Source organism: Heliangelus exortis, chromosome 19, assembly GCF_036169615.1.
Source record: "Heliangelus exortis chromosome 19, bHelExo1.hap1, whole genome shotgun sequence".
Taxonomy (NCBI): domain Eukaryota; kingdom Metazoa; phylum Chordata; class Aves; order Apodiformes; family Trochilidae; genus Heliangelus; species Heliangelus exortis.
The window spans coordinates 12586153-12600098 of record NC_092440.1 but is presented as its reverse complement, the minus strand read 5'-3'; the positions used below and the strand labels follow the sequence as shown (position 1 = coordinate 12600098).

The 13946-nt window shown below is 56.1% G+C and overlaps 2 protein-coding genes across 3 annotated transcripts in view; one reads left to right on the top strand and one right to left on the bottom strand.

Moving 5' to 3' along the window:
- Positions 1–677: 677 nt before the first annotated feature.
- On the bottom strand, positions 678–8922 carry DAO (D-amino acid oxidase). The gene is made up of 11 exons (XM_071763117.1): positions 8775–8922; positions 7543–7748; positions 7305–7419; positions 6893–6969; positions 6403–6468; positions 5819–5873; positions 5309–5413; positions 4727–4809; positions 3987–4104; positions 3524–3622; positions 678–2190 (listed from the first exon to the last, which is right to left on the bottom strand). Exons 2-11 carry the CDS (start codon positions 7734–7736, stop codon positions 2068–2070), a joined length of 1035 nt encoding a protein of 344 aa, XP_071619218.1. The 5' UTR covers positions 7737–7748; positions 8775–8922; the 3' UTR covers positions 678–2067.
- Positions 8923–10222: 1300 nt separating this feature from the next.
- SSH1 (slingshot protein phosphatase 1) overlaps positions 10223–13946 on the top strand; it is a 35306-nt gene continuing 31582 nt past the window's right edge. For both annotated transcript variants that reach the window (XR_011729791.1, XM_071763739.1), the window contains exon 1: positions 10223–10375. Coding sequence is in view for 1 of the 2 variants with exons in the window: in XM_071763739.1 (XP_071619840.1) it covers positions 10310–10375 (66 nt within the window). In the remaining variant the exon portion in view is untranslated. The remainder of the gene's footprint in view (positions 10376–13946) is intronic.

The following is a 13946-nucleotide window of genomic DNA, read 5'->3' as shown; positions in this document are numbered from 1 at the left end:
CTCACCCCTGCCACAGCAGTGACCCCCAGGCTCCTCTTTTCTGTCCCTCAGTGGCTGCCAGCTGTAAAAAACTCTTAAAATCTCAAAGCTGAGGGATCAGCTGAGCTACCTGAGAGTGTCCCAAGCATTTCTGTACAGGGGGTGGGTTCTCTGTGGGCTGGGAGCAGCAGGCAGCCACTTCACACCCTGGGATTTGAGTTTCATTTGTCTGCTCAGGATCTTCCCCCTGCAGGATGGAAGGTGAGGAGCCAAGGAATGAGGATTTTCTGGGGTGTTTCCATGGCATCAGCTTTTGAGGCCCTATCATTAAAAGGAGAAAGCATCACAGGTGAGATATGTGACTATTACCTTTATTCACTCCTATTTAAATTGTGGCTTTTTAGAAAACAAACAAAACGAGGCTGCAATCAAACCGTGCCTCTAGGGCTTTCTGTTGGCTGGGTCAGATCCCCTACAGGGGCTCCTCTAAGATCAGAAAAATCAAGCAACGACTGCAAGATAAGCAATGAGCTGCTACAGCCCTGCTAATGCAGGGAAGCCCCTCTGAAATCTTCTGAATTTGGGTTTGGATTTACAGCAGTGCAAATGGGGGGAGAACGTGGCCCCTGGGATCCTGTACCTGGAGACAAAGGAAAGGTTTCACCCAGTGACTTCCACCACAGCAACATCACAGACCATTAGGGTGAGCATTAACCAATCAGCAGTTTTACTCCAGTTTTATTCTATCTTTTTCTTGATTATCCCTCTGGCAGGTGGCTGCAATACCTCAGGGGAGCTGCCAGCTGAGGGGGGGGAACCCTTTTGGCAGTCAGAGGACAGGACAGGAGCTCCAAATTTTCCTGTGGCTGCCAGACACTGCTCTGCCCTGCCCTGTGCCCTGGCAGCCAGGGGATTCCTCTCACCTCTGCTGAGTGACTGCTTAAAATCCAGGTGCCCAGGAGGTGAAAGGAGCCCAACTGCACTGCAGTTTCTCTCCTTCACTCCCTGCAGCTGCCTGGTACATCACAAATGAGGCTGGGGAGCTATTCCTGGCACATGGAGTCAGAGGGAGAGAGAAGCTGCAGCAGAGATGAGTAAGTACCAGTTGGCTGCTCTGCAGAGGAGGGAGCCCAGCCCTGTGTGCCAGCCTGGGACAGCCCCTGGCTTTGAAATTAATGCTTCTTGACCATCCAGCACCTTGGCTGTGATGGGTTTTTTTAGAGCAGGAAAGACACCTGGAGTGGAAATATCATCCAGACTGTATCTTCAGACCAGCACCTTTGGTTCGGAGCCACTGGCCAGCCCTGCAAAGCCATCTCCTCCTGGGATGTGTCCCCACTGCTCCAAGGATTCCCAACCTCTCCCCAGGCTGCTCCTCTCAGAGCTGCTGCTCCAGCCCTGAATCCTGGCTGGAGGGAAGGAGGAGCTGAAGTGCCCCCAGGAGTTTTAGGGAGGACAGCAGCTATTTTGCCTCTGCTCTCTGCTATATATAGAGCCTGGCAAGTACCCCAGGCTGGAGCATGTGGCTTTTGTTGCTAAAAACATCATTTGGGAAGCCCATTTTAGGCAACTGCTGCTCTCTATTGCCTGGGACAGAACCAGGTGCTGCAGCCCCGGGCTTGTGTCCTGGCATCCAGGGAAGGAAAACTGCTGGAGCTGAGGCACGGTGCTGCCAGAGCTGTCCCTGCTTCCCTGGGAGCTTCCGACCTGCCTCCTAAGGAGCTTTTGCCTCCTGGGCTCAGCTTGGAAATCTCATTCCAGGTGTCGGGGCAGCCCCTGGGGACCTCGGGTGGCACCGGCTCCGTGTTGGATCCCACCCCGACGTGCAGGAATTCCAGCTGAACCCTTTGCAGGATGATTCCCGGGGCCAGCAGTTTCCTCTCCCAAGGATAATCAGCCCTTCCCTCGGGAAGGTCCTGCGAGGCCGGGATGGAGGGAATTCTGGCGAATGGCAGGGACAGGAGTGGCAGCCACCTGGAACGGGGCACGGAGAGCCTGGAGGGAGGGTTGAACGTGTATCTCTGGGTTATTCACACCTTCCTGCTGGGATTTCTCCAGCTGCTGCTGCCCCCCTCATCCCGGGGGATCTCAGAGGCGGGGCTGGAGCCGCTGCTGCTCCCGGAGGATGCTCCCGAAGAGCCGCGCAGCTGCCAGGGCACAGCCCCAGTGGATGGTGATCCCGAACCCCCCGTGGCCGTAGTTGTGTATCACCTGGAGGAGGAGAGAAGGGATGGGTGCTGGGAACCCTCAGCTTGGAGCCCTCTGGGGCTGAGGGCAGAGTTTGGGAATGTCCTTCATGTCCTGAACCCCCCCCCCCTCCCCCAGGAGCTCCTGGCACAAAGCTCAGTGCCTCGCTGCTCTTTCCATCCTTCCAAAAGCCTCTGGAGGGGCAGGAGAAACTCCCCGTGGCTCAGCAGGACCCTGGAGCATCTCCTGCAGCCTCAGAGCACAACGTGTTCCACCCTACCCACAGCTTGTTCCTGCCAAAGTAAATTATTCTGCTTCTGTGGGAGCCCTGACTCCCAGCTGGGATCAATAACTTCACCTCCCCTGTGCCAGGGCAGCCCAGAGCTGAGGTGCTGGTACAGGGACAGAGTGATCCATAAATTAATTCAGCCACAGCACTGCTTTGAACCGGGCTCTGAATACACTGATTGCTTCCCAAGGCTTTCCTGCTAAAAATTGAATACATTCTCATGGCATTTAATTACATTTTGCAGTTGCCTTCAGAGCTTTAATCTCTCCTTCCAGGCTGCACTCAAATCAAGGTCTGCTGGGGAGAGCTCTGAAGAGTGATGTGATCCTACATGGAAGGTAGGAGCCAAGAGCAGATGGCACTCCTGCCATGCCCTGTCTCCTTTCTCTTAAAAAAAAAGGATATATTAGCTGTGCCAGGCAATTTAAGGAGCCATTGCCCTGGGGAAGTTCTGTACCAGACACCAGGCTTCACCTCCACAGATGCAGCTGGATTTTTCAGAGCCCTGTGGCCCCACATCTCATTTCGTGCTGCTCTGCCCAATCTTTCCCACCCTGAGCATTTCATCAGAAACTGAGTGTTGGGTGTTATAAATCAGGGACATGAAGTTCACAGGCACAAGGGCTGTGCACATCAGGGCTTCCTGCAGAAAACCAGCTTGCTCTAAATGCTGAAACATGGTTCACATGCACCTCCTGTGATCCTGGGACCAACAGAGTCTCCCTCCCTCCTGGGTTGGGTTTGGTTTGGTTTGGTTGGGTTGGGTTGGGTTGGGTTTGGTTGGGTTGGGTTTGGTTTGGTTTCTATCAGGAGCTAAGCTCCAGCTGCAGGTTCTCCTTTAGCAGGAGCTCTCCCTGCCCACCCCACTCCCCTATAAACCCCCCCCAAATTTAATGCCTTTGACACTGGGCTGAGCCTGGCTCAAGGATTCACCCCTAATCAGAGAGGGGGCAGAGCAAGGAGCCATGTGCAGTGCTCAGCTGGAGCTCAGGGCTGCTCTGCCAAGCTCCCAGGGACTCAGGCACAATTAGCACCCTGGTTAATGACACCCAGGGGTGTCCCCAGTACCTCTGCCTGGCCGTGCCCATGGCTCAGGGTCTCCCTTTCCAGGCGGACACGGGGACGTGTTGGTCTCAGGCCACTCCACTCCTCTGCCACCTTGGCTGTCTGGAAGCAGAAACCCATCAGCACCCAGGCAGTGTTTTTCCTACTTCCCAGCAGCCCAAAGTGGGGGCACTGCAGGTGGGGAGGTGGGGGGAGACAGAGGATCCCCCATCCCCACTGCTGCACCCACTCCTCTGCTGCAGCGAGGGATGAGGGGGCAGAAGAATTTGGGGTCCCCCCCAGAAGGTGGTGGGGACGCACCCCGGGGTGGCTGATGCTGCACAAGCCATGGGAGCTTTGCAGAAACCCCCCCAGCTCTCATGGAAAAATGGAGATCTTGTGATTTGTCCTCAGTGCCCATCCCCGTGGCATCATCCAGGGTCTCCATGCCCCTCTCCCCAGAGGTTGGGGGGTGGGGGTCCCCCACCTGAAGCTCAGGGAGGAGCCTGCAGCAGCTCTCCCAGATGGTTTTGTGATCCTGGGTGCTGTTCTCTTCGTTCCAGTTGCCAAGCTGATTGATCCCTCCCAGGACAGTAAACTCACTCCTGCACCAGAAGGAGATAAACGGGGGTGAGTGTCCCCAGATGTCCCTGGCTGGGGGGTGCAGCAGGGGACCCCCAGGGCCAAGCTCTCCAGCATGGATAGAGGTGTCCCCTGTGCCTGAGTTTGCCTCCTTTGGGAGCTCAAACTGAAATAAACACAGGGAGAAAAACCCACATGTAGCTGGGACTGAGATCAGAAATCGCTTGGAACACTTTGTCTGGGGGCTGTGAGTGTTCAGAGCTCCCATTTATTAAAGGGTTTATTGCCTGACCCTGGAATATTGGCTCAATAGGGAGATGCAGCCTTCAAGTGACAGCTAAAAACCCCTTCTGCTTTGCCAAAGCTGGGCAGATCACTGCTCTCAGGAGGAAACCAGGGCAGGATGAACAGCAGCCATGCATTTATTTATCCTGCAATTTAACTCCCCTGGGTACCTGCAGGTGCTGCTGCTTCAGAGAGACCCCAGCTCCCCTAAGAAAGCTGCTGGTGGGAAGTGCAAGGAAAGTGCTGGAAGTTGGGCCTGGTATGGACCTGGGAGTTCCCTGGGGAGCAGAGAGCCACGTCCAAGCTGATGGTTTTGGTGTCCTAAGAGCAGAGCAGTGCTTGCCCTCAGCTGTCACCTACCCTGGGATGATGTATGGGGAGTTGTAGATACCAGATTTGGTGTCATGAGTGATGATGAAATGCTTCACCCACGGGGCCAGGACCTGGGAGATGAAGGAGAGAGGGTGAGGGAGAGCCAGAGAGTGGGGTCCCTGGCTTGGGGAGGCAGCAGGAAGGATGCTGAGATCTGCACATGGTGCCCACCCTTCTGCTCAGCTCCTGGGAGGCTGGGAGGACAGGCAGGCAAGTGCAGGAGCTTCCTACCTGCTGTGAGTCTGTGTTCCCCCAAATAATCATCCTCTTTCCCGAGGATTTAATATCTTTTAATTACTGATGTTGTGCCTCTGGCCTCCCCCCAACCTCTCTATGATGATGAAGAAATGTCCTGGAGACTCAGGATGTCCCCCCAGCTGAACCAGGAATGGGATCCAGGTTTTCAGCTCTGGTGGCCACTCATGAAGGTTTTCCATGACCAGGGTTTGCTGGGAATCAGGAGCTGACCCCAGTGTGGCTCTGGCCCCCAGAGTCCTTATCTTGTAAGGTGTCTATCATCAAATGGCTCCTCCTGAAAAAAAAAGGACACCTGCCCTGCACCCACCTCACCTTTATCACCTGTCCCCGGCCGGGCTGTAGCTGGGGGTCGGGCTGTAGCTCCCCTGCCCGCATCCCAGTGCAGTTGATCACAACATCCACACCCTGGGCAAAGAGCTGGGGAGAGGCAGAGCAGGGGCTGAGTGGGGCTGAGGCCTCCCTGCAGCCAAACCAAGGGCTGGGTCCAACGGGCTGGGAATGACCCAACCACAGGGGCTGGATCCAGGGCACAGCTCCCCCAGCTCCTGTCCCCAACATTCCTCCGGGTGTTGCTGGGGAAGGGAAAAGCAAAATGCTGGGTTTGGCTGCAGCCTCCCTCAGTGCCAGCAAAGCGTGGCTGCTCCCTCCCCTCTCAGCCACCTCTTGATGCCCAAAGGTCTTTCTCTTTCTTGGTGGCATCTGTCTCCCAGATTTTGGTGAATTCCTGCTGCTGTCCCATCACTGAAGCCAAGGGACATCGTCCCGGAGCAGCACATCCCTGCTGGAGGCTGGGGGATGCCCCGGCTCCATGCAGCCACTCACCTCCTGGAAAGATCCAACCTTCTTATGGAAAAACTTCACTCCTCCCTGCCTTAACCTGGGAAGAAGGAGTTCCTTTGTTACCAGGAAACTGAAAGCAAATGTACCCTTCAAATTAGCACCTCTAATTGATACCCAGAGCAGGGACAGCTTGTCGCTCCTGCTAATAAACAGCCATTAACTTCTCAAAGGTTCCTAATGGTCTCCAATCATCAGCTCAGCTCCCTCACGGCCCAGAGCCTCTGAGGGTGATGCAGCAGAACCCTGCTGGACCCCACAAGCACAAACCTGAGCCCCACTCCCTGCCTCCCCCTCCTTTGGCTCATCCCGCTCTGCCCCTGCCCCGGTGCTGCCGGGGGGCACAGGGTGAGGGCTGCGAGAGCAGGAGAGGATGCTCAGGTCCCCTCTGGGTGCTGTCACATCGAAGCCACCAGCCTTCCCAAGCTGAGCAGCTCAGAGGGGCAGCAGGACACGGGGCAGCAGCCTCTGGAATCAGCACAGCCCCAGCTCAGAGAGAAGGATCCGGAGCGAGCCCTTGATGTGCAGGATGAAATCCACACCAGCACCTCCCCAGCACCAGCACTCACCTCTTGGTGAGCCAGGGCAGGTAAGTCCTGCCCTCCAGCATCAGTGCCGTGTTGAACCAACCATAGCTGAAAGAGGAGAGGACCTGGTAAGGACCCCCAGCAGCTTTACACCCCCAGCCACCTCCAGCCCCTCTGCTCCCAACGGCTGCTGCACCTCTGGGACCCCAGTTCTCCCTTGGACAAAAAGTGTAAATAAAGGCTTTTCCCTCTCCTTACAGCATAAACCACCTTCTGCTGGTTTTCTTCCCCTGGTGAAAAAGATCTGGTGAAGGAAGAGAGGAGTTGGAACGGTTCCAGTGCTGGGCTGGTGCTTTTTTGGGCTTGTTTGAGGTGTTTGCTACTTATGTTAAGGGACGTGGCTGTAACAAAGCAAGGCCACTTCTGCACCTGCCAGTTCTTGTCCTTGCAGCCCGTTGGCAGGACAGAGACTGGGACCATCCAGCCTGTCCTTCCTGGAACTGGACTCTCTGGAAAACAGACTGAAAAATACCTGTAACCAGGGAAGAGTTCAAGCTCTTTTGATGTCAAGTTCCTGAATCCCAAGACAATGTTCTTCCAAGACGGGTCCTGCAACAGGGAAAAAGGCCCAAACTCGTTAAGAAAACTGCATTCCAACAACCCCACCCCACCACCATGGGACAGAAGCGACGAAGGGGGACACATCCCACCCCAGAGGAGCACAGGGATCTCCCAGCTCCCACCCTCGGAGGGCCCAGCCCTGACTTGATTCCAATATTGCATCAGGGGGTGTAGAAAACACCGAGTCCCGAGCAAACTGTCACAAGACGAACTTGGGAGGATTGGGAAGCATTCAGAGCATCTTCTGGGAAGAAGCACAACCCTGCCCGCCCCCGGGCAGCCTCCAGACCCTGCCCAGCCCTGGCTCTGACTTAGCTCCTTACCGGCACCGGCTGCGTGAACAAATTGTAGCCAGAAACGAGGAAAAGTCCCATTTCCCTGGCTGCCGCTGAGCCCAGGTGCCTGAGCAGGTAATCGAAGGTCTCTTTGTTCCACATCCTGCCACGAAAAGAGGAGAGCGGTGGCTCTGCCAGCCCCGTGGAGCTGCGCCGGCTGCTCAGCCCCTCGGGCAGGGATGGGGGGGACGGGACGGGACGGGACGGGAGCCCCCTCCTCACTCACGTCTCCTCCAGGTTGCCGTGGTCGCTGAGGTAGGGCTGCCACAAGCCGGCCGCCCCGTCGCTGGTGGTCTGGGGGGTGTAGCGATCGGCGTAGACCTCCAGCTCCAGGCTGGGTGTCAGCCCCTGGTACTGCTGGTGGATGCAGAGGGCGGTGGAGAGGCCGATCACCCCCGCCCCGATGATGGCCACACGCATGGCTCCGGCTCCCTGCGGGGAGGGAAATGCCCCGGAGGGCACCGCGGGGGGTGAGGAGCAGCTCGGATAAACTGGGGCTTGCTGGGAGGGAGCATCAGCTCCTGCAGGACTGGAGCTGGGCTGGGCTGCTCTGGGTGCATTGGTGCGAGTTGTTTTTAAAGCCTCCCAAGTCCTCTCCAACACCCGCCCGAGCTGACGAGGCACAAAATCACAGAGGGAGGGCACTGCCGTTTGCCACGGTGCCAGGGGAATGTTTCTCCATCGATCCAGCTCCTCTCCAGGGAGTTCCGAATCCTCCCCAGTCCCTGGCACGGGCTGGAGATTGGTGGGAACAGATGAAAGGAATGGGAAACCGCGGGTGTTTTCCAGGGATTGATGCCATGTCTGATAAAGGCAAGGATGGTTCCTCGGGGCTGCCTGCACATCAGGGTGGCTGTGCCACCACCCTCAAACCTTACCACCACCCCAAATACCACCACCTCCCAAAGGCCCAAAAAAGGATCTGCAGCCCTCCTTGGGCCCCTGATTCTTTTCTTGCTTGAGCTTCCCTGGCTTGTCCAGACTTGGAGAAAGCCCCATGGACATTGTCTGGGCAGAGAGCAGCCAAGGACTGATTCAAGGAAGGGCTGAGGGTCCAACAGGGGAGATCACCTCGGCCTGGGTCACATCCCTGGACACTCAGGCAGCGTCTGGATAGGAGGAGGGATGCCAGAAGCACGCCAGCCCTGGTTCTGAACAGCTTGAGTAAATTCTAGCCCGTGGTTTTATTTGGACAAGGTGAAGTGCAGCATCTCTGCAGTGAAAGGCAGCCCGCAGAGGGCCTGACATTTCCTGGGATGGGGGATGAGGAATCAGCACAGCAAAGCACCAGGAGGAGCAGGAGAACCGTGCTGCTTCCCATCTGCTGGGGTTTTGTTACCCAGAGCCAGCAAGGACCGCAGCCACCTCCTCTCCCTGCAGCCACAGGGATTCACCCCAGGCTCAGCCACGACCTCCCTGATCCATAAACGACAGAACCAGAGGCTTCCAGCAGCTTACCTGCAGCCTGCGTGGGCTTCAAGATGTTTCCAGAGGCTTGGACCTCCTCAGACAGCTTGTTTACAGCCCAAAACTGTCTGCAGAGCAAGGTCCAAGCAGCCAGGGCAGCAGCCAGCCCACCCCTGACTGACGGGGACAAAGTTTTTCTTCTGGACCCAGGGAGGTGAAGTTCCCTGTGCTGGATCCTGGCAGCCAGCCCCAGAGTCACTCCTCTGGAAGGAAAATGGGGTCACTACGGTCGGTGCCAAAAAGCTGATACTTGTCACCATGGTGACTGGTGGCTGCCCTGACCAGCCCTGGCGGGTGGGGACAAAGGGATGGGACTCTCTGGCCACTGGGTTCCTGCAGGATCTGGGAAAATCCAATAGCTCAGTCTTAATTTTTATTTTGGTAAGAGAGAAACAACATTGCCTCTCCTGATAGACCCCAGGAGCTGTGCCACCCAGCTGCCCCCTCTCAGGGCTCAGATGGTTCCATTCCTCATGGCTAAGCTGCCTCTCCCTTCACAAAACCAACAACTTTAGGTTTTGGGTTAAAAAGCCAGGTTTGTGGGTGCGGATGCTGTTAGCAGCAGTGGAGGCACCTCTGGTGGCTACAATAAGGGATTTTTCCATGCCTAAAGCTCTCATAAAAGGGGCAATAAGGATAGAAGCAATGGGAACTAATCCCCTGCCCAGGCTGAGGGTTTCAGCCAGGCAGCACAACCCACACTGGCCACAAGAATTTGGAGCCACAAAAGGCACGGCCAGGGGTACATGGGCTGGGGCAGGGGAAGCTTTGACCTCAGAGGTCACCAGGGGTGCTGCAGGAGGGTCTCCTGGTACCTTTAATGCTTTGGGGAGCAGAGTGCTGCTCGCACACAGTTTTGACCCAAGAATCATCGTGGGGTGCAAGCAACCGACCCCATCCATGCTGCCTGGATGGCTCCCGAGGGTGGCACTGGGGACACCGGGGCTCAGGGTCCCTCTCCGGAGGGTTGATCTCGTCCACCGTGTGTGCTGCCCCAGGAGACCCGGCTGGGGCAGGTGGTCCCTGGGCCCCAGGGATGCTTTTGGCCCTCACCCAACATCCTCAGTCATTTAGGGCTTTGCACACAACCAGCAAAGGCTCCGACACGAGTTACCCCATCACTCCTCTGCCTCTTCCTTTTGCCACCCCCGACCCCCCGCACTTCCCTCGCTCCCGTTTGGGGGATGCCCCGCGCTGCTCAACCCCCACCAAAACCTTTTGGGGCCTTTTTGGGGCGATGGGGATGGTGATTTTCCCACCCCCCGACACCGAGGATCCCCCCTGGGGGGGACCGACCCGCACCCTCCCTCCTCAGCCCACCCCAGCACTGGGGTCCCGGAGCTCGGTCCGGTCCATCCCGGGGCCCGTCCCGTCCCGTCCCGCCCCGCCCCGCCCCGGGGCCGCCCCCGCCGCATCCTTCGCTCCTCCCCGCGGTGCCGGGGCCCGTGCGGGCTGCGCAGCCGCCGGGGCGGTGGAGGCGGCCGTGGCCCCGCAGCCTCCGCTCCGAACCGGACCGGGCCGCCGCCATGGCGCTGGTCACGCTGCAGCGTTCGCCGACCCCCAGCGCCGCCTCCTCGGCCAGCACCAGCGAGGTGAGTCGGGCCGAACCGGGCCGAACCGGGGAGCTGGGAGGGACGCGGCCCCGCAGCGCCTCGGCCGGGCCCCGCGCATCGGCCGCGTCCCGCAACCCCGCGGCCCTTCCCGCCCCTCCGTGCCCAGGCGGTCCCGGGATGCTCCATCCCCCCCGCACGCTGCTCTCTGCCCCTCACAGCCCCCTCCCCACCGGGGCTCTGCCCCCCTCCTGCTCCCCCTGAGCCCCGGGGCAGCCCCGCTCCGCTCTTCTCCTCTGCTCGCCCCATTCCCCCGCCCTCATCCCGCAGCCGCCACCGCCTCCTGCCCAGGGATGCTCTGCCCGGCGCTGCCCCTCTGCAGGACACCCAGGACAGGCACCCTGGGTGTCCCCGACACCCTCCCCTGGCTTTCCCCAGCTTTGGGTTTCTGTCTTCCTGCGCTGCAACCCCCACATGCCATCCAAACAATGCTGCAGCCCCCAGGATATTTTATTTTATTTTATTTTATTTTATTTTATTTTATTTTATTTTATTTTATTTTATTTTATTTTATTTTATTTTATTTATCCTTCTTCCCTACGCATCCCTTTTTTTCCATCCCTTTTTTTTGTGACTCCCAAAGACCAGCCCGGTGTTTCCCTGCCTCTCCTTCTTGTGCATCCCTCCCTCCCTTCCCGTGGGTGCTCCCTGCCCTTGGCTTCGCTCTGTCCCTGCTCCCCCCAGGTGAACAATCCTATTTGTCACCTGTCAGGTCCCTGTGACTCTCTCGATTAGCTGAGCTGAGGAGGGGGAGGCAGGAGGGGGACAGGGACACAAGGCTCACAGGTTCTCTCTTGCCTGGAGGGACCCTGGGGGTTCCCTTTTCTGGGGGTTCCCTTTTCTGGGGGTTCCCTTTTCTGGGGGTTCCCTTGGCACAGCCCTGGCTGGGGATGTGACCCATCCCCACTCTTCTGCCACAGATCTGTGTCCTGGGGTTTGGGCTCCTGAAGCTGCAGGGAATGTTTCCTTGAGAAACTTGGGAGGCAGGATTTTTTTTTTTTTTTTTTTTTTTTTTTTTTTTTTTTTTTTTTTTTTTTGGTGCTTTCCTGTGGAATTTCCTTGGGTTGTGGTTTTAGAGTCTTAAAGGGGACCCAGTGGCCACCTGATGGACAGAGCTGTAAATGAGCTGTAACCCTGATGCAGGCAGTGGAATTAGACTGGATTTAACTGGTGCAGGTGGGAGAGGAGTCACAGCAGTCTGCCTCACCTTGCCACCTACATCTGCTTTAGGTGCTGCGTTGTGCAGGAGCTCTGTGTTCACCATTTTATTTTTTTTTCAGTGGATTGACTGTGTGAGTGTCCATTTCCCTCTTGAAAGTGTTGTCCCAAACCTGTCACCTGGTTTTGTGCATCCTAGGGCCCTTTGGCCACTGGTGTGTGTGGCTCCCAGAGGGACTCCTCAGCTGCAGTTCTCTGAGTGCTCCCTTTTGGCATGAAATACCATAAAACTATCACCCCCCCTTTTCCAAACCCAGCATTTTGCTTTTACAAAGTCAACTTCAAAGGAGAATCCCATCAAAAAGTGCCAGTGTGGCCTTTGGCCTTCTGTGATCTTTCTTGCAAGGAAAACCAGGGCTGTCTGGGGCTTTTAGCCTCGGGGAATAATTATTAGAGGATTTTTTTTTTTAATGGGAATCAATGTCCAAATGGCCTTGCTAATTGTCAGTGTGCTGTCAGCCTCTCAACTCATGATCCTGAAGGAATTTAGAAAATGGTCCCTGCAGGAGTGTTCCTGTAGCACAGGGTAAATCCTGAGGAGCAGAGAGGAGTTCATGCACACTTCCCAAACTTCCACTCACTTCTCAGCTCTGCTGCCCCCTCCCTTCCACACCCCCTCCTGCCCCATTCCAGGGCTTTCAGCCCTCCTGCACTGTTTCCCAGCTGGAAAGGGATGGGATGGTGGTTGTGGTACCCGTGATGGGATCCACGGTGAGGGTCACAGCACCAGGTGCTTGGTGCACCATAAAACCTGCCAGCTCTGAGGATGCTCTCACCAAACCAAGATGCACTCGGTGTTTCTGCTTTGTTTTGGGGTCACTGCTTCTGTTTAAATAGAAAACACAGGGAAAGTCAACTTTTGAAAGCCAAAGTTTCTGCAGAAGATGAGCCTGGAGGAGATTCAGCAGCAGAGCCACAGCTGAGGACGCTCAAGACTTCACAGTCACATTTGTTTAAAAAAGAAAAAAAAAAAAAAAGTTTTTTCTTCCCGTTGTTGCTACGTGACAGACCCAAACAAACAGCTTTGACCTCACACAGGCCAAAAATCTGCCAGACCTTCTCAGGACTGGGGGGTTCTGCTGGTGGGGGGCAGTGGGGCTCGGGGTGATGCTGCTGCCCCATCCAGGCTCTGCTGCCACTGCTCACTGTAAACAGACTAAAAATAGCCATGGGATGATTCCTGCCATCAGCTGCAGTCCTTTTGGATGGGCTTTGTGTCTCTCTCCTCCTCCAGATGGTTATATTTCTAATATCCAGCCTGTGTGGTTGCATTTGGGGTTTTGTTTTTTTTTTTTTTTTGTCTCCTGGCATGAGTTGTTCCTTGCAGTGTGTAAGCAGAGCAGGTCCTGCATGCTCTGACCTCCAGAGCCTTCACTTGGAGTGCTGGGGAACAGCCCAGGGCATACACACACACACACCACTTCAAGCTTGAATATTTTACATGAAACTATTTGCTGATTTTTCACCTCTAAAAAAAACACCTGGAAAAAAGTAACCCCTATGGTGGCTCTTATCTGATGTGACTTTAGGAGGTGAGGTGGTAAATAACAAATGTTCCCTGAGGGTTGGCACTGATGGAGCATCTTGGGTCCCTCCAGCTTCATCAGACCCCCCTGTCTGTTGTGTTCCATGTTTTTCCTTGTGCAGGGGTAATCTCAGCTCCCTTCTTTCCTTCTTGGGTCCCAACCACCTCTCCAGTGCAGCCTCAGGGGATGCTCCTGCCTCCTTTTGTCAACTTCTTCAGGACCAGAGGAGGAGAATTATCTTGGAGCCAATTTTTTTTTTTTCCCCTGTCACCTCTGGATGCAATTAACTCCAGCTCTGTTTTTCTTTAACATGGAATTCTGTCCAGAGGGTGATGGAGAGGTTGAAGGAGGAGGCATGAAAATGTTCCTCTCTGAAAGCAGCCTTAGGTCAGCTCGTGTGCTTCTGCCTGAAGGGGAGGCTGTAAAGTCAGCAGCCAGGTTTGCTTCCAGGGGGACTTTCCCTGGTGGAAAAGCAACCATTGTAATCCATGCAGTGAATTTATCAGGAAAGCAGCAGACCAGGACCCGTTCCTGGGCACAGTCCTGGCCTCAGGACCTGTCTGTGCCAGCATCCAGGTGGAGGTGGCCTCACTGGGGAGGTGACAGCTTCAGGGCTGGGTTGGGGTTCAGGAGCTGGAGGTGTTTCAGCTGGAGGGTTCCTGTCCTGTCACTGCACACCCTGGGCAGCATTAATTTGTGCCCAGCATTAATTTGTGCCCAGCATTAATTTGTGCCCAGCATTAATTTGTGCCCAGCATTAATTTGTGGGCAGCTCTTCCCCTGCAGCCTCCTCTGGGCCAGGCTGTGCT

Excerpts from the sequence above, each read along its gene's own strand:
- DAO (XM_071763117.1), bottom strand. The coding sequence starts at position 7,736 with ATGCGTGTGGCCATCATCGGGGCGGGGGTGATCGGCCTCTCCACCGCC. Across the intron at positions 6,469-6,892 it reads GAACTCTTCCCTGGTTACAG|CTATGGTTGGTTCAACACGG; the intron begins GTATTTTTCAGT and ends CTCCTCTTTCAG. Across the intron at positions 4,810-5,308 it reads GCCGGGGACAGGTGATAAAG|GTCCTGGCCCCGTGGGTGAA; the intron begins GTGAGGTGGGTG and ends TTCATCTCCCAG.